The 24,936-nt window shown below is 53.9% G+C and overlaps 1 protein-coding gene across 1 annotated transcript in view; it reads left to right on the forward strand.

Moving 5' to 3' along the window:
- The window catches only part of Ksr2 (kinase suppressor of ras 2), a 263,568-nt gene that overhangs the window by 205,265 nt on the left and 33,367 nt on the right, over window positions 1–24,936 (forward strand). Inside the window, exons 11-14 of the mRNA XM_048785487.1 lie at window positions 1,613–1,654; window positions 2,250–2,322; window positions 5,166–5,214; window positions 6,725–7,092. Coding sequence (XP_048641444.1) covers window positions 1,613–1,654; window positions 2,250–2,322; window positions 5,166–5,214; window positions 6,725–7,092 — 532 coding nt within the window. The remainder of the gene's footprint in view (window positions 1–1,612; window positions 1,655–2,249; window positions 2,323–5,165; window positions 5,215–6,724; window positions 7,093–24,936) is intronic.

The raw sequence follows: 24,936 nt of genomic DNA on the forward strand, positions 1-24,936 counted from the left end.
TGGGACCTCTGGGTGCCCGGGGGGCGGGGGGGGGGGCTGGGCTGACTGTTCTTATTTAGAACCTACGACATGCTCGTTGGGAACGAGGGTCCTAGCCCTGTGTGGAAAGGACTGTTATTGACCTTGTTTTGTGCAAGGACCCTGCAATGCACAGAGATTTGCTTTGGCTTTTGCAAGGAACCCACAGCAGAGACAGGATTCCATCCTGCAGGACTGCCTTCTCGACCCCAGGCTCAGTAACCCTCGGTGGGCCAGCTGTGAGGGGCAGCTCGTCGCTGGGCGTCATCAAACAGTTTCTGGAAGTGGATTTGGCAGTTCAGACTCATATCTAACCCCATCTCTGTCCATTTCATTTATGAGGGCATCTAAAACTGTGTGGCCTGCTCCCTATTCTCAGACACTGTACCCCAAAGAAATAAGAGGTAAATTAGAAACCTAGTATCTGGGGCTGGGGCTGCAGCTCAGTGACAGAGCACTTGCCTGGCATGTGGGGGGCACTGGGTTCAATTCTCAGCACCACATACAAATAAATAAAATAACGGTCCATTGACAACTAAAAGAAAAATGTATTAAAAAAAAAGAAAGTAAGGAACCTAGTATCTGAGCCCCCTGACCCCTGGTGAGTGGACCAAGGAGCGAAGGAATTGGTAGAGAATCAGCAGCACAGTCCTGGCTGTTTCTTGTACATAACTGTTTCCTAAGCACAGGTTTTACTTACGCTTGTGATAAGTAGAATAATGTCCCTCTCACGGGGAAAAAAAAAAAAAAAAAAAAAGCCCCTGTCCTAATCCAGGATCTGCTACTGGACACGACAAAAAAGGATCTTTGCCGATGTGATTAAGTCACAGATCTCGAGATGTCAGATTATCCTGGTGGCCCTACATGTAATCACAGCGATCCTTATCCCAGGGAGGCAGGAAGGTCACTGGCGGTAGAAAGTGATGTCAGGCACAAGCAGAGATTGGAAGGATGAGATTGGGAGCCCTTGGCCTCAAGCAGCTGGAGAAGCCAGGGGTTAGAGTCTCCAGGGATCCCCGAAAGAACAGAGCCCTCGATTTTAGCCCTTTAAGACTCACTCTGGCCTCGGGAGCTCCCCACTGGAAGAGGACCCACACTGGGGTTGTTCTAATCCACGAGTTTGCAGTCGTGTGCAACAGCAACGGAAAAGCAAAGGTCTTGGTGCTCAGTGTGGAAATTTAGAAAGCACAGGAACAGCAGGCATGCTCTTTCTTTCTTTTTTTTTTTTTTTATTAAAGTCACGGTCATCATTCTGCCAAAAGGCAAAGAATTAATATTTTAGATTGTGGCTTTACAGACTCTGTTGTTTGTAATTATGCATTTAACAAAATACGGCTTTGTGTTTGGGACGACTGGCCAAGCGGGAGTGGTCTGGTTTTAGGGAGCGTGAGTGACCGGGGACATCGGACAGGGTGCTTAGAGTTCTGGTCTCCTCACACACGTTCATAATCCCCTGAAATTTGGGGTACCTGTGGAAGTGCTCTGGGGGGACAGAGACGTGGAGGACATGGGAGGAGCCCATCTTGGTACCTGGAGGGAACTCTCACACTACTGTTCTCTCTCTCTCTCTCTCTCTCTCTCTGTCTCTGTCAAGCTTCTCACTACTACAAGTACAAGCAGCAGTTCATCTTCCCAGGTGAGTGTCGCGTTTGTGGGCGGCCCTGCCGACAGGCGGGAGCAGCTGCCGGGATGGGCAGAGGGGAATGGTGAGATGCACCCATGGAAGAGGTAGTGGGGGTCACCGCACCCCAGGATAATGGCTGGATGTGGAAGTGGACATCAGGGTGGGAGGTCTCAAGGGCATCAGGGGACCAACGTGGTCCCCAACCACAGTGAAAAGTCTGAGAGGGTGATCTGCTGTGGAAGGCAGAGGAGGGGTCACGTAGCAGGGGAGGGATGGTCAGAGAGGCCCTTGCTGGAAGATGTGAGACCAACTGGCCCCGGTCCCAAGGGAACTCAGGGAACTCAGGAGTGAGGGAGACTCAGAGGTGAACAACAGGCCTTCCTGGCTAGATGCTTAGGGGAAGCTGCCAGAGCAGCTCCCCAGACCACAGTGGTGGACAGTGTGCAGGGGGACATCTCAGCGTGTAAAGTCCCAGTGGTTGAGGAAGGGACAAAGGGGATTGGCCGGCCCCCGGGACCCGATGTGGTGAAGTGTTATCAGGAGTCCGGCCTCTGGGGGACAGTCTGCATTCCATGTTTGGTTTCTGACGGTTGGATTTCACGCTCAGATGTAGTGCCGGTGCCAGAGACGCCAACCCGGGCGCCCCAGGTCATCCTGCATCCGGTGACTTCGAATCCAATGTAAGTGGAGCAGAGGCCACTGTCCCCTGCCCTGTGCTATGAAATCTGGGCCTTCAGTCTGCTCTGGTCTGGTCTCCTTCCTTCCTCTGGAATAGACGGGGCGGGGAGCGGGGGGGGGACACATGGCAGGACTCGGGCAGAGAGAAGGAAGGCCAGGACACACAGGCTGAGATGGAGAGGAGAGGGCGTCACCGCCACTAGCCAGCTCTGCCTGTGGCTCTGGCCCTCGTAGCAAGTAGGACCCTCAGGACCCCGGGACCCCACTTCCTGGGATTAGAAAGAACTTTTCTAAGGCAGAACGTTATGAAATGCACTTAATCTAGGTCATTGTCCCTCCCCCTTTAAAAAGTGTCACTTAGATTTATACGGGGGATCAGTAAGTGATGACCCAGGACACAAATCCAACCTGTTACTTGTTTTCACAAATAAAGTTTTATTGGCACCTAACCAGGCGCATTTGTTGGCGGTGTCTTTCCCGCGGCTGCTTTCCCAGTAGGCAGCAGGGTAGAGTCCCTGTACAGAAGCCAGCCCTGTGGCCCTGTGGCTCTGTGGCCCTTAGCAGAAAAGGCTCTCCACCTCTGGTTTAGAGCCCGGTGGAAATAGCGCAGGCTCCATTCCTCCTTGGGCTCCGTGAGATATGCAGGGACCCAGCCTGGTTATCTTTCATGCTGTGACACCACTTTTTCCATATTGTTCCAGACTCTTCCTAGATGTTATTTTTTAATGACAGTGAAATGTCCTACCAACTCATTTCCATGACCCTGTCCCCTCTTCCTGAATTTCCATTGAGTCCTGTATTTCACTGCTGTAAACAACACTAGGATGAACATCCTCAGGTGCAGCCCCCTAGGGAGGCCGGCCCTCTCTGCAGGTGGCCTCTTCCCCCTTGGTCTCTTTGGCTGTGGCTGAAGTCTGCGGTGTCTGAGGATTGGGCCGGTTCCCAACATCCTTTTCTGCCTACTTGGTTTCTCTTCGGGCTCCTGAAGCTGCTCCATCCATTTGGACCTGCCTTAGGACATTGTTAAAGAACTAAATGGCACATCTCTGAAATCAAAGGAGCAGCAATTTGCCGGGGGACATTGTGCTGACACCTCGCTCCAGATCATTTCTCTGCAGCACAAAAACCAACTCCACCATTTGTGCAAGACGAGCTCCAGGTTATTAACTGAGGGTCAGGGAGTGTGTGGAGAGCAGAGTCAGGAGCTCCTGAGGTCCGCTTAGATGCATGGAGGGACGGGGACTCGCTGTTCCCAGAGGGGACTCATCATACCACCCTAGCTGCGGGAGTCACGGTCTTAATGCAAAAGGAGGAGGTCCGCCAGGCACCGGGAGGGGGGACTCCAACTGCATTGTCCCACCCGGGGGCACTGAGTTCCTAACCTGTCAGCTGTCACTGTGCAGTTTGACGGGGCCTTCCTAGGAGGCGCTATGAATAACTGGACAATGCACATACTTTGTGATGTCCTCCTTTCCCTCTTTTTTGAGATCATGGTCCTTCCAAACTTCCTCCAGCCAGGACCCCTTCCAGGAAGTGGGTTGATTCTGTCTGCAGGGTCAGCAGCTTCCTGGAACCTGAGGGTCTGGATGCGGGGAGGGTCCCCACACACAGCGAGGAGGTGGGCAGAGGGCGTCTGCTCAGCTTCAGCTGGAGGACTAGGGAGGGAGCGAGGCCATCATTGTGAGTCCCTTTTCCTACCTGATCCAGCTCTTGTGGGCCTTCAGTAGCCCAGATGCTACCTGCCCTCCTGCACCCGGAAACACACCCTCCCCCGGGAGTCTGAAAACAGGTCCCGATTCACATTGTGTCCATATTCTGTCACCAAACTACCTGTCCAACAGTCCCTGCACTCAGCCCCGACCCAGTTACGCCATCAGCACACAGCACCCTCCCTAACGCCAACATGTCCACCCAGCTCACACACACACACACACACACACACACACACAACAGCTCCTGCACAGAGCTCACTCTGACCCACATGCACAAACCCACACCCAGCACCCCAAGTCCAGCACCCACACACCTAGAGTCCAGCTGCACTCACGAGCCTTCGGATGCATATCTCTCTCTCTCTCCCTCTCTCTCTCACACACACACACACACACACCTGACTCCTCCCGTCCACCACCGTCACTTTATATCCATTCCACGCACACCAGTTCTGTGTAATTGACAAGGTCCAACTCCAACCCCGTGACATTTCAAACACGTCCAGCAATTCTCTCTCCTTGGGGTCTCCACCGCACTCCATTGCTTCAATCCACACCTCACTTGGGCCCCTGTTCCTTTGAGCCCCTCTGCACAGTTGCTACCAACTTGCCTTCATTCTCTCAGTAGAATAGAACTGTCCCTAAAGTCACCTAAAGTCCCCTAAAGTCACGAGCCAGCCAGACCCATCTGATGTGTCTCCCTCTAAGGGTTGGGTGCTGCTCCTGGCCCAGGATTTGGGTTGGATGAATGAATGAATGAGTGAATAAGCAGATGGACAAATGAACAGTAAGATCTTTCCAGAAGATTCTGGATCTGAGGGAACTTTAGAAACTAGACTCATTCTTTCCCAGCAGACATGCAGGCCTCTGAGAGTTCAGGCCCCATCCCATCAAGAGACCCCTCAGTAGCAATAACAAAAAACGAGCCCAGAAAAATCTATCGAGAACAATGTCCCTGTGCCCTTTGTGGGACTCGGCTATGGATGATTTCAGAACCAAGTATTGAAATGACACGTGAGATGAAGGCTTGTAGGGAGGACGTCCATCTTGGGACACTTCACCCGTGGCGAGCTTGAATACACACACACCCACCGTTCCACCTAAGGGTCCCATTTATTTTTCTTTCTTTCAAGCTTGGAAGGAAATCCATTACTTCAAATTGAAGTGGAGCCAACCTCAGAGGTGAGAGCCGGGAGCAGCCTTTCCCAGGGGCTGCCCACCTGGGTCTTGGGTGACGCAGACGGCTCGGGGCGGGTGGGAGGTGGGTGCGGTGGCTGCTTGATGGATGTTCCCACTCTAGGACAATAACCGGGCGCTGGCCCCTCCCGGCACCAAGCCTAATGGGCCGTTATATGGTGTGTACGGTGCAGAAGGCAAAAATTGGCATGAGATTTGCATTCTTAGTTGAAAAATTAGCCCAGAGCAGGGTGGGTACCAAGGGGGATGTGCCCCGCTGCCTTCCAAAGAATACATGGCCGGGGGACATGGGGCGCCAGGGATACTGGGCTGGGCAGGCCGTTGGGAATGTTCTGGGCCTCCTTTCCACCTGCCCGGAAATTTTATTTATTCTGAAGGCATAAATAGAATGTCCCTTGGTGAGAACCGTGGAGTCCCGTCCCTTGACTCTGCTAGTGTGTCCTGAACTTAAAGGCACAGAAGCAGGGTTTCCAGGGAAAATCAGGTCCTTTTGGGGGACCACTATGGTCCCTCGGAAATGGTCACGGGAGAAGACACATGACCTGTGCTAATTGTCCTCATCAGGCCAAAGAGGGCAGCTTCTCGGGTATTTGTGGTCAAGAAGCTCATACCCAGTTAAGTGGCCATTCTCTCAGGTTGTCTTATGAGGTCCCAGGGCCCCTGGAAGTCCCTACTGACTTGGGCACATTCCCACATGGCAGCCAAAGGATCCAAGAGTTGCAGCCATCCCCAAGCCCCAGACACTCTGAAACAGTAGTCTGGGCAGGTGGGTCCCAAAACCTTGAGTGGCTAAATTTGGAGATGGTCCCATCTGAGCATACTCGTCAGGTTGACATGCCAGGTCAAAACACAGATTCCCGTCCCTGGCCTGCTGATATTTTGACTCCGTAGATCTGGATGGGGCCCAGGAGTCTGTATTTTCTCAGGGCTCCGAGCTGGTGTTGGGTACAGGTGCTCAGGTCCGTGCAAAGAACTTAGCCGCTCTCCATCTCATTGAAACCTTCCCCACCCCCCAGGGCAGATTTCATCGCTTCCACTTTCCAAGGAAGAAAGGGCCCAGAGAAGTAGAGCAACTCCCCCAAGGCCACACAGAGCCCAGCGGCCAGCTCACTCGGTCCAACTGTTAAGCCCCGTCTATTCACAGGACAAATGCCAGGCTCCTTCCTGCTCCTGGAGCCTCGAGCCTCTGCCCTGTGGCTCTGGCCTCTCCCACGTTCTCCAGGGCTAGAACCACAGAGGTCTCAGCAAACCGGAAGGCGTGGTCCCCTTACATTCCTCTCCCTAGTGTCCCCCACCCCCCAGGGTGGCTCTCTGGATCTGCCTCTCAGGATCTCCTTTGTCTTACGATTCTGGACCTAAGCCACCTGGGGACACAGAGCTACGTCTGCAGCAGCCGCATGGAGATGCCATGTGTCCAGACCCCCTGGGGACCCCGAGGGAGGGTGGGGCAGTGGGTGGCAGCAGTGGCTCTGACCTTCTCCCCCTCCGGCCACAGAACGAAGAGGGCCGTGACGAAGCCGAGGAGTCGGAAGATGACTTCGAGGAGATGAACCTGTCCCTCCTCTCGGCCCGGAGCTTCCCGCGCAAGGCCAGCCAGACCAGCATGTTCCTGCAGGAGTGGGACATCCCCTTCGAGCAGCTGGAGATCGGTGAGCTCATCGGGAAGGGCCGCTTCGGGCAGGTCTACCACGGCCGCTGGCACGGCGAGGTGGCCATCCGGCTGATCGACATCGAGAGGGACAACGAGGACCAGCTCAAGGCCTTCAAGCGGGAGGTGATGGCCTACAGGCAGACGCGCCACGAGAACGTGGTCCTTTTCATGGGCGCCTGCATGAGCCCACCGCACCTGGCCATCATCACCAGGTCAGTCCCCTCCGGCTGCCACCGCGGCTCCGGGTGCAGTCAGGAGATGCGGTTCTGGTTAATCCCTCCTCTGGCTGATAGGCGGTGTCCAGGGGTGCCGCAAATGGCTTCCTTGCAATCTTTAAGTCCCCAGGAAATAACCTGTGACGCTGACCTCTTCCCCAAAGCCTCGTGTGAGGACTGAATGGGGGGTCAGAGAATCGGGGTCGAATTCCCCTTCTGCTCTAAGCTTTTGTGTAGGGAATCCCTGGGGCTGGCTTTCCTTGTATGCAAAGTGGGTGGGTGACCCTAATCCAGGCAGTGGCCCTAAACCAGGCAGTGGCCAACTTTTTCTACAAAGTATCTAGGAGTGAAATACTTGGCTCTTTGCAGGCACACAGTTTCTGGAGCAGCTATTTAGCTCTGCGCTAGTGCATAAGCCGCCGTCGAGGTGTGCATGAATCTGCATGGCTGTGTTCCAATAAAACTTTATTTATAAACCAGGTGGTGGGCTGGGTTTGGCCCATGGGCCGTAGCTTCCTAATTTCTGGCATCCACTGGCCAGAGCAACCCCTGTGGTCACCAGATTCAAGGGGCAGAGAAACAGACTGGACTCCTGAACAGAAGGATCTGTAGGGACAACCTGTGACCGTTTGTATGACCTTCGGCAGCAGGACCTGGGCTCCCTTTGTCCCCTCTTCCCTAGGAGGTACTCTCTCCTCTCAGCAGGAGGCAGGGACCCCTCACTCAGGATGCACAAATTTGGCTGAAAGATGGTCTTGCCCCCCATCTTCTTCCCACTTTCAGTAACCCCACTTTCTCTGGCTCAGCTCCCCAGTTCTGTTAACCCTACTCGAGGGGCGCTCGACCACTGAGCCACATCCCCAGCCCATTTTCATATTTTGTTTAGAGACAGGGTCTCCCCGAGTTGCTTAGGGCCTCACTGAGTTGCTGAGGCTGGCGTTGAACTCTCGATCCTCCTGCCTCAGCCTCCCGAGCTGCTGGGATTATAGGCAGGCACCAACCCGCCTGGCCCTACTTTTTTTTTCCTACCCCCAAATTAGAAACTTGTGCCTCCTCTTCTTGACCCTTCGAAGGACCTCCTGCCTCTTCTCTTACTTTTTGAGGATTATCCGTGGAGACCTGCTCCCCACACCTCTCTGCCTGTCTCCCTCGCCCCCTCCCCAACGTCTGGCTCATGGGCAGTGGATGGACCCAGTTAGCAGCCACCCTTAGAAAAAAACCGAGTGGTCATTATGGAAATGTGTCGCTCACCCCGCCAGCCAGCTGCATCGGCGGCCCCCTCTCCTATTATGCACAAAATTCTGAGCCCCCTCCCCAAGCCCCGTAACTACCTACAGATTTCACAAATAGCCCAGCCTTTTCCTGGCACCGAGATAAAGACTCGGCAGCTTTGGGACATGTAATTGGTCTCTGAAGTGTTTTGCTATTTTGTGTGAGGATTGCCAGATGAGCCCCAAAGAGGTGGCGTTTATTCCATATCATTGTGTTGGGTAGATATTTCTCTTCGGGAGGGGCTCCGCGTGCCCCCCCAACCCCGTCCAGCGCCGCGTCCACTTGTTGGCCATCCAGAATCCGCATCGAATATTCGATTGGAAACTAAATATTTGAGTAATCTGATTAATCACTTGCGCGTTCACAGGATGGACTGGCAGAAGTCGATGGTTGGACCGTAGCCAACCGACTAGAATAATTCTGAGATCCGGGGTTTATTTTACAGGGAGCATAAAACCAGATAATTACCTGGCATATTCTGGATAAATTCACAATAGCATATTCTAGCCAATTACTTAGTAATTATCATCAAAGTTAACGAGTATTTCTAAGATTAGCGTCCTGGTAATGCGATATGCATGGCTCTGGGGGATGAGTAACAACCAGCTAGTTACCCAATTGCTTTATCCACAAATACAATTAGCATCGGGATGGCTACATTATTTTACGATTGGGTCATTATGGAATTATGGCCAAGCTATCGATAGTCTGGGCCATGGCTCCTGTTCAAAACCCCGAATGGAATTGGAAAGCCGATAATGAACCAGTTGAAGGAGCGCGTCCCCCCACTTCCGCCCAGCTGGGACGGGGATGGCTGGGCCTCAGTTTCCTCATCTGTAATATGAGCAGGTGGCAGCAGCTGTCTGTGGAGGGGGGTTGGTTCCGACTCTGAGGATGTGCTGCCATTTGCAAAGCCACAGGGAACAGCTCACTGGGCCAGTGCTTCCCTCACGGTGGTCTCTCGGGACCTCAGGCCTTTCAAAATGCATGTGCCTGGGACCTGCCTGTGGTCCATTCCTGGCACCTGACCTGAGGCCCAAGCGATCAAGTCTGTCTGTAAGCGGAGCCTTTTTAACCCAGCTCCAGCCTGGTCGCCCTGAGGTTGGCTCTAGGGAGATGGACCCGGCCCTTCTTCCCAGGGAGGCAGAGGGAACGGGGCCCTTGTTAGCCTCTGCTCCAGCCCTGGGGAGAAGACGACGGAGCCCTCACCTGCTTCCTCTTCTGATGAGTGACCAACTGTGGCCTGGTCCCACCTCTTTCCCTGGTTCAGGGAAGAGCACAGAGCACCCAAAAGCAGGGTGAGAAAGCAGCCGATGCCACTCGTCTTCGGTGACAAGTGCTGTACTTCAAGCCGGGCACGGCCACGTGTGCCTGTTGATCACTGTGCCCACTTCACAGACGAGAACGCGGAGGCCGCAGGGGCAACAGGAACCCTTGCCCAGTTCATGGAACAGGTAACTGGCAGAACTTGGCATGGAGTGAGGGAGCCTCTAAATGCTGGTCTGGCACCGTCAGGCCAGGCCACGGGGAATGGGCTCCCCCGTGACATTCCCCGTCACCCTCGGAGGACTCGGTCACGGCACACAGCTCCAGCCCCCACCGGAGCTTCCGTCATGTTTATTAAGATCCCAAGGATCTGGCGCACACCAGCTGGAAAACCCTGGGTCATCAGAACTGAGTTTTGTTTCATAAGTTGGATTTTTTCTGGGGCCTGTGTATTTCCGTTATGCCCTGAAAATTCTGTGAAGGCACACGCACATGCACACATGCACACACACACGCACACACCCCTCTCCCCCATGTCCCCTAGGTTACCTGCCAGTTCTCTGTTTCATTCTCGTCCTCCTGCCGCCCCCTCTCCAAGAAGTGCACGTTGCTCCCCGTCTCCCTGCAGAGGACACTGCGTGACATCGGCCTCGCACAGGATCTCTCTACGGAGCTCACAGAATAGACGGTTCCTCCAAAAGCCCGTCCCCACTCCCTGGGTAATTTTCTGGAATTGCAAAATGACTTAAATCAGAGCTTCTGTTCCTGTGGGCCGCTGGCCCGCCTCCTGCAGGGACCTGTTAGAAATGGGCGTCCCCCACCCCGGTGCAGAGGGTCCCTGGGAAGCCTCTGACAGGAGCTCAAGGGTGAGGCCGGCCACTCTAGAGGAGCCCGCTCCTGCTCCCTCCCCAAGCAGGTGAGCTGCCCTGCAGTGGGAGCCCAAGGCAGCCCTCTCCAGGGAGCCTGCCACAGGCCTTGACCACACCCCGCCAGGGAGAGTCCAGGCAGCGGGCGAGACACCCAGAACACGGGGCCCCAGTTACACTGGGTCCTTACAGACTCGTGGACAGTAGAGGTTAGACAAGAAGGCAAGAAAATGTTGTGGTGAGTACCATAAAGGCCACAGACAAGGTCAGGGTGACAGGAGCGTTCCTTTGAAGAGGGCTCAGAGGAAGCTTCTGAGGGCGGGGTGGAAGGTAAACATTTGAGCTACAATCGACTGAAGAAGAGGAAGAGCAGAGAAGGGGCTGCCCTATGGCAGGTGCAAAGGCCCTGAGGCAGGAGGGAGGCAATCATATGGAGGACCGGAAAGAAGCAAGTGAGCCAGGAGGGCAGGGTGGTAGGAAAAGGCCCACAGAGGCCAGATGATTGTGGAGCCTCAATAACCCAAGAAAAGGGTGTGGAGTTTATCATAATGGACTAAAGCAAGATTTCTTTCTAACTTTGTAAAGGGTTCTCTCTCCCCTATTTTTTTTTTTTTAATGGGTGAATTCCAGAGCCGGGGTTTTCATAAGAGCCATGCTCGGAGCCTCCCTACTGGCCTGGTTTCTGCCTCCTGGTCCACGGAGTCGGTGGGTTCCGAGTGGTAAATCTCCTTGGGTGCAGAGCGGGGACACATCAAGAGGACCCGTCACTGAAGGACCCAGGCTCAGAAAGGAGCGACGGGCGTCCCAAGCCGTCAGTCTGGTTGCATGTCCACCGGAGGAAGCTGCCCGGTCGGTTCCCCTGCATTGGGGAGCACAGCGAACCCCATCTGGAACTTTCCCAGGCCTGGGAAGGAGGGAGCGAGGCCTTTGGGGCGTCATGTCAACCTCTCACTTTGATGGCGAGGCTTGAGCTCTGCACCCCAGGGGAAAAAAAAGAGGAAGGGAGGACCTCGTCTCCCCCATGCCCTCGGGAAGATTTTTAAAAATGTCGCATGCATCCCCTGGCTGGGCTGTCGCTGGGCTGTCGGAAGTCACCCATCCCATTGCGTGGGGTGGACTTGTGCGCATGCGTGCGCCCTCCCGTCTCCGGGGCTGAGGTGGTAGCGAAACCCCACGGGGCCTCATTTGCACAGCAAGTTAAGCCAGTAAACATCAGGAGCCACTTAATGGATTATTTATCTCCAAGTCCAAATCAGTTGCTGATCTCTGCTTTCAGACAGCACCACACCACTGGGGGACATTGGACGGCAAGTGGGGGCCCCTGTCTGAGGCCAGGTCGGTGGACTCGGGGCCTGAGTGACATGTGGACTTGCACCGTGTGTCACTTGGTACTTGTGTCTTTCTGCTTTTCCCCACCGCCACCACTCCGGACTGGTTTGATTATCCTAAATATAACGTACAAGAGTTGGGGGGCCCAGCACATGAAGATTCCACTACCCCCCCCCCATCAGCGAGCGGAATTGGCTTCCTTTTTTTGTTCAAAAAGGCTGAATCGCTTTCCCTTTATAAAGCACAGCTGAAAGGACTTTTTGTGTGCGGCTGTCTTTAATTGTGCTGAGATGTGAAGCGCCCTGGGACTGGGGGAGAGAGGCACTATAAATGGAGTGCGTCGTTATCGCCATTATCATCAGCATCTCATGGCCATGTCATGCGCCTGTTGGTAAACAACCGTAGGAGGGGCCACGGCCTTGCTGGCCTCAAGGTCTCAGGGCTGGTCACCGCGGGCCTCGCCTCTCCAAGATTCAGAATTAGCAAGCGCGGCCTCTGTCAGCACTTAACAAATATCGTGGGTCTGGCTGCCCGAGTGACAACTCATTTGTTATCGAAAACGCACATCAGCAAAGAGAAGGAGATGAAATCCACCCGCAGCGTCTCCAACCACAGAGAGCGACATGAACAAGGGGGTGCCTATCCATCCATTTTTTTTTCCTCCCCCCAGAATATATACAGATTCACACTTTGTATGGGTCAGGGTCATGGAAGCTGCTGTAACAAATAGGCCCTCAGCTATGAAGTGTCTGAATATGAATTGATTTCTAGATCTAGTAATAGTTCCAGATGTGTTCCTGGATGATGGGGGGCTGTTCTCTGTAGGAAGAGACCCACCTTTGGAGTCTACTGTACACTGAGGCTCAAAGGCCTCTGCTTCTAGCTGAGGAAGAGGAAAGAGCAACGTGAGGGGAGAGGCACGCCTACAAGTGGACCACGTGGCTGGGCTCTGGCCATCATCTGGCTTGGAGTCCCTGGGCCTTGCCCAACAGCCAGGGAGGCTGGAAAGTAGCTAACTGTATTCCCAGGAGAAAAGCGAGGTCGGTTTTGGCGAATGACCAGGAGGGCTGCGGCACACACACACCCTGGATGGGTCTTTTTCTCCTATGGACAGTAGATTCGTCCAACAAGTGTCTGTCATCACTTTTGCTGAAGGGCACAGGTATGGAGCCCTCTCCCTGTAAGTGTGGGTCTGTACAGATTCCTTTATCTCCATTCCCTCCGTCTCCTCATCTATAAAACAGGAATAACACTAATGTCTCTTGCAAGGCCCTGGTAAGAACTTGACCCTCACATGGACTCTGCAGCCCAGGGCTTCCTGGCCACTAGAGATGTCAGTGCCTTGTACCTCCTAGTCACTGTGATAATCACAACGGCGTTGGGACAATAGTAATGACAGCAACAAGTAGCAGATCGAGTCTGTTTTTGCGGGGGTGCCATGACCAGTGTATTGTGACATCCAGGGACCGAGGTAGTAGCTGGAGTGGGACTCCCTGGATTCACGTCCCAGCTCTGCTGCTGGCTTGCGACTTGGCCAGGTCACCAAGCGCCGGGCCATCCACGGGGAGGTGTTGAGCTGGGAGCTGGCTGCCCTGGTCTCCAGCTGAGCCGAAAGGTTGAGGCTAGAAATAACCAAGTGTTAGTCATCGGCGTGGACGCGCTGATTGAGGCCGCGGACTTCATCTGAAGCTGAGGTCATCGGGAGGAGAGGAGGGTCGCCCGAGGACGGAGGCTGGATGTTGCTGCGTCGGCGTGGCCTGGCTGAGGAGGGACTGGGGAGAAGCCGTAGGGACAATGAAGCCTCCAGAAGGATGTGGACTCAGGAAACCCACCCTGAGTCCCTCCCTCTGGGCAGCTTCCCGTGTCTAGTCCTCCTTATGACACTCCTGGTCCTCATTCTCATTAGGACATTCCTATCCCCTCCTCCACCTTAGAACGAAGCCCCGGCAGAGCAAGGGCCTCACCTCTATATCCCCAGCACCTCCAGCTGGCCCCCTATTCAACTAAGTAATTGCCAGATGGATAAGAGATTGGGAACAGCATGTGCAAAGGCCCGGGGGTTTGAAGGGAGTCAGACTACAAAGCTGGCGTGTAAGATGCATACACTGAGAGTCGCTGGTGTCAAGAAATAACTTAAAGGACCTTGTGAACCAGGTTGAGGAATTTGAACCTTCCTCCTAAGAGCAGGAGGGAAGCCACCCAGGGATTCAACCAGAAGAGTGGTGTGGGCTGGTTGACGTTTTAGAAAGACCACTCTGGGGCAGTCACCTTCCTGAGAACAATGCCTGTCAACATGCAGACAGGTGGTGGTGACCCTGATCAGACATCAGCGGGAGGGACAAAGGCAGATTTGAATGCCACACGTTCTAGGAGGCGTGTGGCCGGGCCCCTCCGGGCTGCAGCCGTGAGCCACCGTCCTCTGGGAACAGGCGACTTCAGCAGCCTCACTATTTACTGCAGTTAAAAATAGCCAGCCGCGAGGGTGTGGGCACATCAGGCCCTTCCCGTGTTCCCGGAGCAGGGGGACGGTTCCTGACAGGCTGTGGTTAAACAGAAATCAGGGTGCTCGAGGGTAGTAGCTTCGTGGGGAGAGGCAGAGTCGCGACCAACAGCCTCGTCTGTCCTCAGTGGAGTTGAACGACACCCACTTCAGAGACCTGTTAGATCCCTGCAAGAGACAGGAAAAACAGTGTTTGTCAAATGGCAGGGAAACCAGCCTTAATCACAGCTTTGCCGGCGGTCCTGAGCTAGGGAGGACGGGATTGGAACCCGGGACTGTCTGATTCCCGCCGGAGGCTGTGTCAAGCGGGCTTATGTTCTTCCCTCCTCAGCCCTGCCTGAATCTGTCACTCTTTCTTCTTCTTTTGGTACCGGGGATTCAACCCAGGGACACTTAACCACTGAGCCACATCCCCAGCCCTTTATATATAAAAGTTACTTAGAGCCTCGCTAAGTTGCTGCGGCTGGCCTTCAACTTGCCATCCTCCTGCCTCAGCCTCCCCAGCCTCTGGGATTACAGGCGTGTGCCACTGCTTCTGACCAGAATCTGTCATTCTTTCTCATGCCCTACGGACAACCTGGGGCCCTCTACTGCTCTGCCCCGCTAAAGAGGACAAAGACTGACCTTGTCTCCTTGTCAGGTTCCCGGTCCTCACCATCAAACCTGCCTGACCCGTGACCTGGTGCTTGGCAGCAGGTGCCAATGGAAATCCCAGCTCTGTCCCCTCCCCTCCCTCTCCCTGCCACACGCTCCAGGGTGGTGAGAGTAGGGAGCAAGGGAAAGGTGCAAGATCGCGGTTCCCGCTGCTCTGGGGACCTGCTGGGCCCTGGGGTTTGATTTGCTGTGTCCCCAACCCTGCTCCTGTGGCTTTGTCACTGCTCAACTTTTGCCTTGTCCCCTGTCTGATGGTTTTTAAGATAATGAAGCCCATAAATCAAATAATAAATAGCTATTGACTCTTTGTCACGGAGTGTATCAGGATTGATCGGCCACTGGGGATCTTGCTTTCCCCAATCAATGAGGAGCCCTGGGAATAGATGAATCTTGATAACGACCGGCAGGAGGGAGATCAATAGCATATTAATCTATGCATCGGGAGCATAGATCTTCCACTGTGGAATAAGAGTCTGTTTGGGCGGAAGGGGGAACGAGAGATGGAGGGAGGTCGGGAGACAGAGGGACGGACGTCGGCTGCCCCCAGACGGACGGTGGGTGCTCACTGATTTTCAGCCAATTCAGAAATGCAAGGCGAGGCTTTCTTTGAAGAGGACAAGGATTCGGGGTTTGTTGCTTCCATTCCCTGGATGTGTTCATTGCCCAGAGTTTCCTTCAGCCCAGTGTCCCATGTCTGACCTTCCAGTGTCACAGGAATCCAAGAACAAGGGGAAGCTACCATAGATGGTGGCCGGGGAGGAGTGGGGAGATGGGACCCCGGGTGCTGGCGATGCTGGGGAAGAGCTTCCCTGACCACATCAGGCTTGGGGAAAGGTCCAGAGGCTGGTTGGGGACATTGAGGACGAGGTGCTCCTGAGTTTCTGTCAAGGGACATGTGAAGGTGGCGTCTAGATTCATCACCGTGCAGAGATGAGCCCCAGACAGGGAGCCAAGACTGGCAGCCGACGGTGCCCGCGGTATCACAAGCCATGGGTTCTCACCCTTGATTGGCACCAGAATCCCCGGAAGGTTCTTGAAGTTCCGTCCCTGTCCCTCTCTGCCCAGTTTCTGATTCAGCAGGCCTGTGACAGGGCTGGGGACTTCCTGGTTTGTAATCTTTATCCCAGGTGATGTGGGGGCTGCAGGTCTGGGCACCCACCTTGAGAGCCAGCACTGGGCCAGGAGAGGGGCACCCTGGGAGCCTGGGACGGTCAGCCGTCCAGCAAGGGGACCATCAGCAATTCCGGGGACAGATGAGATGTGGCGGGATCTCTTGCATCCAGGACGCCGTGTTGGCCTCTGGCTCTACCACGGCATGGGCTTCCTCTGTCCACCCGCCTGGTCACATCTGACAGCCCAGCCTGTCACCCCAGGGGCACACTGTGCCCACTTCCAGGATGGAGCTAGGGTTCGGGTGAGCATCCTTGTCAGAGGGTTGGGGCTGTTTTGGTGTCGCCGGTGACAGTCATCAGGAGAGTTAGGGCACAGCCGGAAGAGCCATTCCCAGGAGCAGATCCCCGCTGGACAGAGCTGAGGTTCATCAGGACGGCTGTGTGGAGGCGCTGAGAGTGGAAATGAATGGACTCCGAGGGAATGACCGCCCTGGGGACTGAGAAGTAGTATTTGCAAAACCAGCCTTTGATGTTCAGCCACCACGGTCCTTTTAAAACAATAAATAAATAAAGGGAGCTCGATGACTTATTCGAATCATTTTCAGTACCAGGCAGGGACTTTATTGGGAAATGGCACTCTGAATATCCATTAGGGAACCATGTTTGTTGAGCAGCTACTACATAATCAGCCCTGCACTGAGGACTGTGCAGATGTTTGATTGTTATTCCTGTTTTCATTGGTGCATATGAATTGCACAGAATAGTGGGTCTCATTGAGGCAAAACCATACATGCACATAATTCAATCAACTCTCCCCACTTTATCGATGAGGAACCTGGGGGGCTCAGGGAGGTCGGGGAGGCTCAGCCAGGGCATAACCTTGTCCCAAGCTTTAACCTGAACCTTCCTTATCATTTTGAAGATGGAATTCAATCTTTCTTTCAAAATTATAAAATTTTTTCTCTTCTCCACATGTCCCAAGATAAGCCTTGTAGACCTCTCTCGGTCACCAGGAAACACAGCTGAGAGTCACCAGCTTAGCCCGCAGAAGAGTGTTTGGGCGGCTAACTGTTGCCAACAAGGTTTTCTCCCTATTGAGGATTATGGAGGCTTTCTGAGCCTCAGTGTTCACTTCTGTGCAATGGAGCTCATGACAGTTCCTCCTTTGTGGGACGGATGTGCGAATCCATGAGCTAACACACATAGGCACTCAGAACTGACCCAGGGAGTTAGCATTTGTTATTGTCGTTACGGCTGTGAGTGCTGCTGGCCCTACGTTAGGGGACCCCACGGAGGTGACACAAATACATGACTCTTGTCCCATGCAGTAGTAGAAAGAATGTTGGATATGGAATTTGATGTCCTGAACGGATGTTCTAGCCTCGCCCCTTGCTGGCTGTGTGAACTTGGACAAATCACTTCACCTCTCTGAGCCTAGATGTTCCATTTGTGACTGTGGTGGGGAGAACGGCGTGTATTTCCCTGGGCGACTGAGAGGAGCCAGTGAAACAGAAAAAGAATTTTTAAATTAGAAGGTAATAATCATAGTTAATGAAACAGGGCCCGGGAGTCCACCACTGGTCTAAGCTCTTGGACTTTTCTGAATGACCAGGCACGCTGGGGCCTTTGGTAAAGGTGGAGCTGGGGGTGGACTTGTGTCTTCACCTCCCTGGTGAAGAGAACTTTCTGGGTGAGTGAGCAGGTGGCAGTCACCCATGTTCAAATTGCGACCGAGGGAACCCCCCCCCCAGGGTGTCCCCTTGTTGGGGCCCAGGCTCTCCCATGGTCTCCATCTTTGCTCTGAGACTGAGCGAGGAGAAGCAGCGCCCCTCCCTGCCCTCCCCTGGCCTCCTCCTCCTCTGACGATGGCGGAGAGGCGCAGGACTGCGAAGTCGCTTCCACTTTTAATCAAAAGGTTTGTCAGCGAGTCCCCTTCAAAGGCGGATCCATCGTTTCTTGTAGGTGTTCAAAGGACCCAGAGGAACACCACGGAGGGGAGGGAGCCGCTGCCTTCAAAGGCAGGAGGGGGTCATGGGCGTCTTCAGAGCTCTCCTCCAGGGCGGTTATTAGCGCAGCCCTCGGGGACTCAGAGGCACGCGGATCAAGGAACCGCGGCAGCCTGTTGGGAAGGGTTTGGGACGATCGAGGGCTGTCAGGGCGTCTTGATCATGACAAGGGCCGCCTTTGACAGGGCCTCAGAACTGGCAGCTGCTGGGCGCTGTGCAGGGTCATCTGTCCTGTCCCCGAGCCCCGCTCTCCGGCACACCACCTTGGGTCTTCGCCTGCAGGAACTCTGCTTTGGTCCAGGGTGTCCCTCGGCTTCATCACACCACCTGCCGCGTGGAGGGGTGGCCTTCCCGCCCGTGTATGCTGGAGGGATCTGAAGGAGGACTGGGCCCAGGGTTCAAGTTCTTCCTCTGCCACCATGTGACCCGACACAAGCTTAACCTTCCTAAGCTCTCGGTTTGTGAAAGGACCCCGAGGCACCGGCTTCGTCCTTCACTGGGCTGTTTACCCCCTGGTCAGGGCCTTTTTGACCTCAGCTGAACCATTAGCAGTGAGTGACTGCTCGCCTGTCCACGTGTCCACCAGCCTTTATCAGTTCGTCCATCTAATCCCCCAGCCCCTTTACCCCCATCTACCATTCCACCACCCTTCCCATCTACCACCCGTCCACTTAAGATCCACCCAAACACCTCATCCATCCTGAGCAGCCATCCATCCCTGTGTCCACTCATTCATCTAGTCATGTTGTCCATTGACCCATCCGTCCATCCAGTATCCACCCACCCATCCATCTATTCAAGCACTATTAATCCACCTACCCATCCATCCATCCATCCAATATCCACCCACTTACCTCCATCCATCTGTCCATCCATCCATCCACCCATCCAATATTCACCCATTTACCTCTATCCATTCATTCAATCCACCCTCCCATCCATCCATCCATTTATTTATCCATCCATCCACCTACCTATCTATCCATTCATTTCATCCATCCACCTATTTATCCATTCATCTATCTGACCATCCATCCATCCATCTACATATCCATCTATCCATCCATCCATATTTACCCATCCATTTACTTCCATCCATCCACCTGTCCATCTATCCATCCATCTTCCCATTCATCCATCATCCATCCATCCATCCACCCACCTATCCTCCCATCCATCCATCCATCTTTCCACCCATCTATCCATCCATCCATCTGTCCAACCATCCATCCACCCATCCATCCATCCATCTGTCCATCCATCCATCCATCCATCTGTCCATCCATCCATCCACCCATCCAATATTCACCCATTTACCTCTATCCATTCATTCAATCCACCCTCCCATCCATCCATCCATTTATTTATCCATCCATCCACCTACCTATCTATCCATTCATTTCATCCATCCACNTCCTCCCACCCACTCATCCTCCCACCCACTCTCCCACTCACCCATTAATCTAGCCATTCAGCAAATAGCTATGGAGACCTTCCATGAGGCACTGCCAGGTACCAGAAGGGAGAATTTGGAGCTTTCCTGCTGGGACATGATGCAGACAGATGGTGCATCATCATAAAAGCCAACTCCCGGGGGCCAGGCACTGAGGCCAGGGAGCCAAGAGGCTGTGGTCAGCGTTTCCTGACATCCCTGGTTTGGAGTCGGAAACACCCCTAAGGAGACAGTCCTAGTGAGAAGCAGCACACTAACTCCTCTGTGGGAACGAGTCCTGGGCCACTTTCCCCGATATGAAAAGAAAACAGACCCCCCCCACCAAAGGAAGACCCGGCAGGGGCCCAGGATGAGAGTCACCTGTGCCCATGTGTCTCCTTCCCTTTGGGTCTAACTTTGTGGAACTGTGTTCTGAAGAGGGGGGACCAAGAACCCGGGAATATGCCAAGGGAAGGGTGGCCTTTGTCCTCCACCGGGGAGGTAGGGATAAATGGAGGGGCAGAGGCTGGTCCAAGGGTGGTCCAGGGCAGTGGATCTTGGGGAGAAGGTGCCAATGTGGTAGACCCCGAGGTTGCTCAGCGCCATTTCCCAGGGTGGCAGTGGCAGGGTGGGAGGATGGACCCAAACAGGGCCGCTTGCTGCCTACTGTACACCCCATTAACTCCCAGCTCCTAATGATTTATCATGGCAGGCCCGTGTTTACTTATCCATTATTTATAGAGAAATCGTTTGCTAAGCAAATCAGTGGTTCCAACAGGATCACAGTGGGGTGGCTCAGCCCACTCGAGAAAACCAGCCTGACTGACAGCTCCGGTTTGCAGTCTGCAGGCAGAGGGGCCACTGGTGGCACGTGGGCCCCTGGCCTTCAGGGCCCCACCTTGCAATGCGAGGAGTCCCCACCTGACCTCAGGACGGTTCTCTCCACGAGCCCATCTTAGCCTCTCCCCAGGGCCATCCCGTCTGAAGTGATGGCTCACTATCATAGTGAAGGCCTTTGATCAACCCTCGTGAGAGTGTCCTTGGGGGTCCAGTATTGAAATCAGAGCCCTGAGCCGCGTCCCTTAGGGGAGGTGAATGGCCACCGCCTTCTCTAAACGCCAAAGAGCTCTGGTCGTTGGTTCCAGGAAGGCCTTTGAACTCGAGATGGGAAGACCTGGCCTCCCCTTTCCGGATGGCCCTGGGCAAGTCCTTGGGCTCTGCTTCCTCATCTGCAGAATGGGCACAGGAGCCCCTAGCCACACCATTCCCCAGGGCCGCTTCAGTTGGCGGATTAAACCCTGAGGGTCAAAGCGATTTGTCCACAGAACACTGCAGCCCAGAGGGAGGGCAGATCATTTTTCCTGGGGATGACAAATGGAGAGAGGTTCTTTGTTTTCCGTCACGGAGTCAAAATGAATGGTTCCAGCTTCTCCGGAGGTTCTGAGCCTTGGCTCAGCGTCAGGATGACCCAGGAGCTTTGGAATCCGGACGCCTTGGCCCTGCCCCGCACGCCCAAGAGTCTCTTGGTCTGGAATGGAATGGGGTCTGGGCGTCTTTTTCTGCTTTTTTAAACATCTCTCCTGGTAATTCTGCTGTGGAACCCGGACTTGGAACCTGTGAACAGTTTCTAGAATGTTCTACCGGACCCCGATTGCCTTTTCCTCCTGTCTCAGAGTCAGAGCAACAGAGATTCTGAAATGCCGCAGGCGGTGGTCTGCCCTGACTCTGTCCTTCCTCCTGGGGAAAGGGTCGGCTGTCCCCCAGCTCTCGGGGACCTGCACAGGGGTCTGAGGAGGGCAGCGCAGGTGAAGCACGTTCCTGGACACCTGTCACACCGTGTGCGGGCCACCTCTGCGGCTCACCTCACTGTCATTGCATGTCACTGGGCTGGGCTGGCCAGGAGGATCCCAGGTGTGAGTGGCCCGTGGAGGTCCCCGGGGATGAATTTCTCCAAAGGACAGCCACAGTTGTGGTGAGAACACTGTCCCCCAGAAGAGTGAGGGTCAGCCAACAACAGTGCTCGCGTTGAGGGCCAGACCTCTGCTCGAATGACCCCGGGTCGTCGTTCACCCACCCCGCTGACGTGGTTCGACCATCACATTTTGCAAGCGAGGGACCCTGGGGGATTGGTCTTCTGGGGCATCCAAGTCTGGGCTTCCCGCCTTAGTGGTTCCACCCCCACTTAGTGCCTGAGCACGCTTTGAGGTCACCTCCTCATTCGAGCCTCGGTTTCCTCCTTGTCCAAAGAGGATGAGAATTCCTACCTATCTCACGGGATTACCTGGAGGACCAAAGATGGCGATGTCGCCAAAGATGCTCACGGGGGTGGGCTCAGCGAACAGCTGGGACTCTTTGAGCTCTAGTTTTTGTTGTTGTTTTCTCTGAGGCGTGCACAAACCCATGCTTTTCTCCCCCACTTAGCTGAGTGTCCTTGGGCAAGTTACTGACCCTCTCTGTGCCCCTCTCCCTCATCTGTAACATGAGGGTAATATAGCACCCGCCTCCCTGGGCTGTCGTTCAGGATTCAATGGGAGAAATAGGCCGATGCTTCGGGAAACCTGGAGCACTAAGCATGGGTCATCATTTTTGTCATTGGCAATCGATTCCATTTTTATTTGTTTCTTTTGAATTTTCGGCCTCGACTAGAATGAGAGCCCCGGAGGGCACCGGCCGTACTTGGCTCGCTCCTTTACTATCAGCAACCGTCCTTGATGTCAGAGGTACTCAGCACTCAGTACTTATCTGTAGATTGGGTGAACGCATGGGTGCTGGCCGCCAGGTACTACACAGAGCTCCTGGAACACTCTGGAGTTTTGGCTCATCCACCACAGGGAGTGTCTGTGTTGGCTTTGCGGTGACTTGTGACTCCTCCCTGAGACGTGGCCTTCCTTGTCTGTCTGTCTGTCTGAAGACAGACTGGTCTCGTCCCTTCCTTTGGAACCGTTGCCAGCTCCCCGGATCCCACACCCCACGGGGACAGGAGTTCTGGCAGTTACGTCGCCCTGGTTTGGGCGCTGCCCCGGTGTTCTGTGTGACTCCGGAGATCACCTGAGCAGAGGCTGTGAACCTCTGTCCCCTCTCAGGAGGCAGGACAGTCGTCAGGGGCCTGGGTGGCGTTGCTCCACCATGGGAAACCCTTGGGGGGACTCCCCTGGGGCGGGTGAGTGGGGGTGTAGGATCTCCTTCTTGAGTCCCACGGTCATTCTGCTGCTGTGAGGAGCATGGGCAGCCCAGCCAGAGGTCACTGGGGCAAAGACGGGCCCCTTGGACGCCCCGAGAGCAGCAGAGGGCTCCCCAAGCCTCCTGCATGCCAGTCGTATGGGGCTATGTCTAAGCGAGTCTCTGACCAGGCTCTCCCCCTCCCCCTCCCCTCCTGCACCTCTGCAGGAAGCCCCCCCACTGTGGCCTGAGTGGGACCCGTGTGCCTACCCATCTGCCTCCTCATCAGACTCGAGGCCGGGCCTCTCTCCTTCAGCTACAGGACTCCAGAGCCCTGCACTGGACCTGGGACCCAGAAGGGCCACAGGAACTAAACACGTGTGGTTCTTATTGCTATAGCACCCCCTTATCCACGTGGGGTATGTCCCAGGAACCCCAGTGGATACCTGAGAACTGCAGATAGTACCTCCCCCTATAAGTTAATGACCTTTCCGTCCTGACTAAGCACTTATGTCCTCTGGCTCTACCTTTTGCAGTTTGAGATGTGACAGCAGAACAACACAAATTTTTTTTTCTTCTTCACAATTTTAATCATAAAAAAAAATTGTTGTTGCTGTATATCTTAGCAACCTCAGCATTTTCTTTCCTTGTGAAGTTCGGTACTCTCAGATTTTCACTTAAAGGCAGTGTTATATGGCTTTTCTTTGGCATAACCCAATTGCTAGTATCAGTATTTTTTGCACTTTGGGGCCATTCCTAAGCTGAGTGATGGTTGCTTGAACAAGCACTGAGGTACCTCGATAGGCAATCAGATAGCCAGGCAGATTCTAAGTGACTAACAGGCAGGTAGCATATACAGCATGGATACTCTGATTCATATCCTGGGCAGAATTGGGATGGGATGGAGTAAGACGTTGGAGATTTCATCAGGCTACTCAAAATGGCATGCAATTTTAAATTTATGATTTTTTTTAATTTCTAGAATTTTTCATTCAATATTTTTGGACCACACTTAACCTTGAAACCACAGAATTAAAACCATGGATAAGGTGTGGGGGGTGCTACTATGTCCTTATTATGAATAGCTCTATTTTCTTCTGTACTCCCTGTGAGCCAGGCACAATAGTGACACTTGAGATGTATTATCTAATTTAATTTCCAGAATAGTGAAGCAGGCTTATTAAACCCAGCCTCTGGATTGAACCCTGAGGTTCCGAAAGACAAAGCAGCCTGTAGTAATGGAATCAGGATTCACGCCCACACATTTCTCAAGAAGAGAACATCCGCACATTGCAGATGAGGATACTGAGATTGGGAGAAGTCCAGTAACATGCCTCTGTTGCTCAGCTGAGGGGTGCGAGTGTCGGGTCTGCATTTTACGCTGACTCTCAAGAGCTCTGTCCGGGGCTTCTGTCTGGTTTCCATTCCGGCAGGAGAAACATGGAGATTGGTTCTGGAAGAGCCCCCAGAACGGGCTCCCTTCTCCCCTACAGGGTGGGTGCAGCCAGGCTGTGACCAGAACAAAGCTCTCTGGGTCCAGTAGGATGGTGTTTGTGAGGCTCTGGAACTAACGGACCCTCACATTGAACAGAGAAGGAACTTACCACTGAACTTGACAAACTCCGCATTGGCTATGAGGAAAACGAGGTGATGTTGCCTAAGGCGAGAAGTGTCATTTCCAGGCTGCCAGAGAGACAGTGTTAACTTGTGATATAGAGGACAATAAGACCCATAGTCTCCTTCTTCCGGGCTCCTGGTGGACATAACGTATGAAACCGCATCTGAGAGTCTTGACATTTGGCTGCTAATTTTGATAGAGAAGATGTTTCCTTGGACCCAATATTAGTGGCCTGTATATTGACTTTGAAGATTCCTGCCCAGTTGTAGATGATCAAAACCCATGTCCCCAGTCAAAATGTTCCAAAGTGGCTTTGTTAATAAACCGTGTATTCGTTCATTCATTCACTCGTCCAGCTGTCCAGCCATTCAGCTCAAATGGCCAAGAGGCCGTGGGTCCTGGGATCACAGGGCTTCGTAAGGTACACTGTCCTCAGTAGCCACGGCTGCAGCAAAAATACAAAAAACCCACAGCAACCGTTGCACCAGGTAGGAGTCGTGTAAACAGGTGTGCAGAGGAGGGGGAGAGACCTCAGAGGAAGGGACTCACCTGTCCGTGGGATGGGCCGTTCTCGGAGAGTGAGACCTTTGGGAAGACATGGGGAATAGGACTGAGCCCTACTGTGCG

The sequence above is a fragment of the Marmota marmota genome, unplaced genomic scaffold, assembly GCF_001458135.2.
Source record: "Marmota marmota marmota unplaced genomic scaffold, marMar, whole genome shotgun sequence".
Lineage (NCBI taxonomy): Eukaryota > Metazoa > Chordata > Mammalia > Rodentia > Sciuridae > Marmota > Marmota marmota.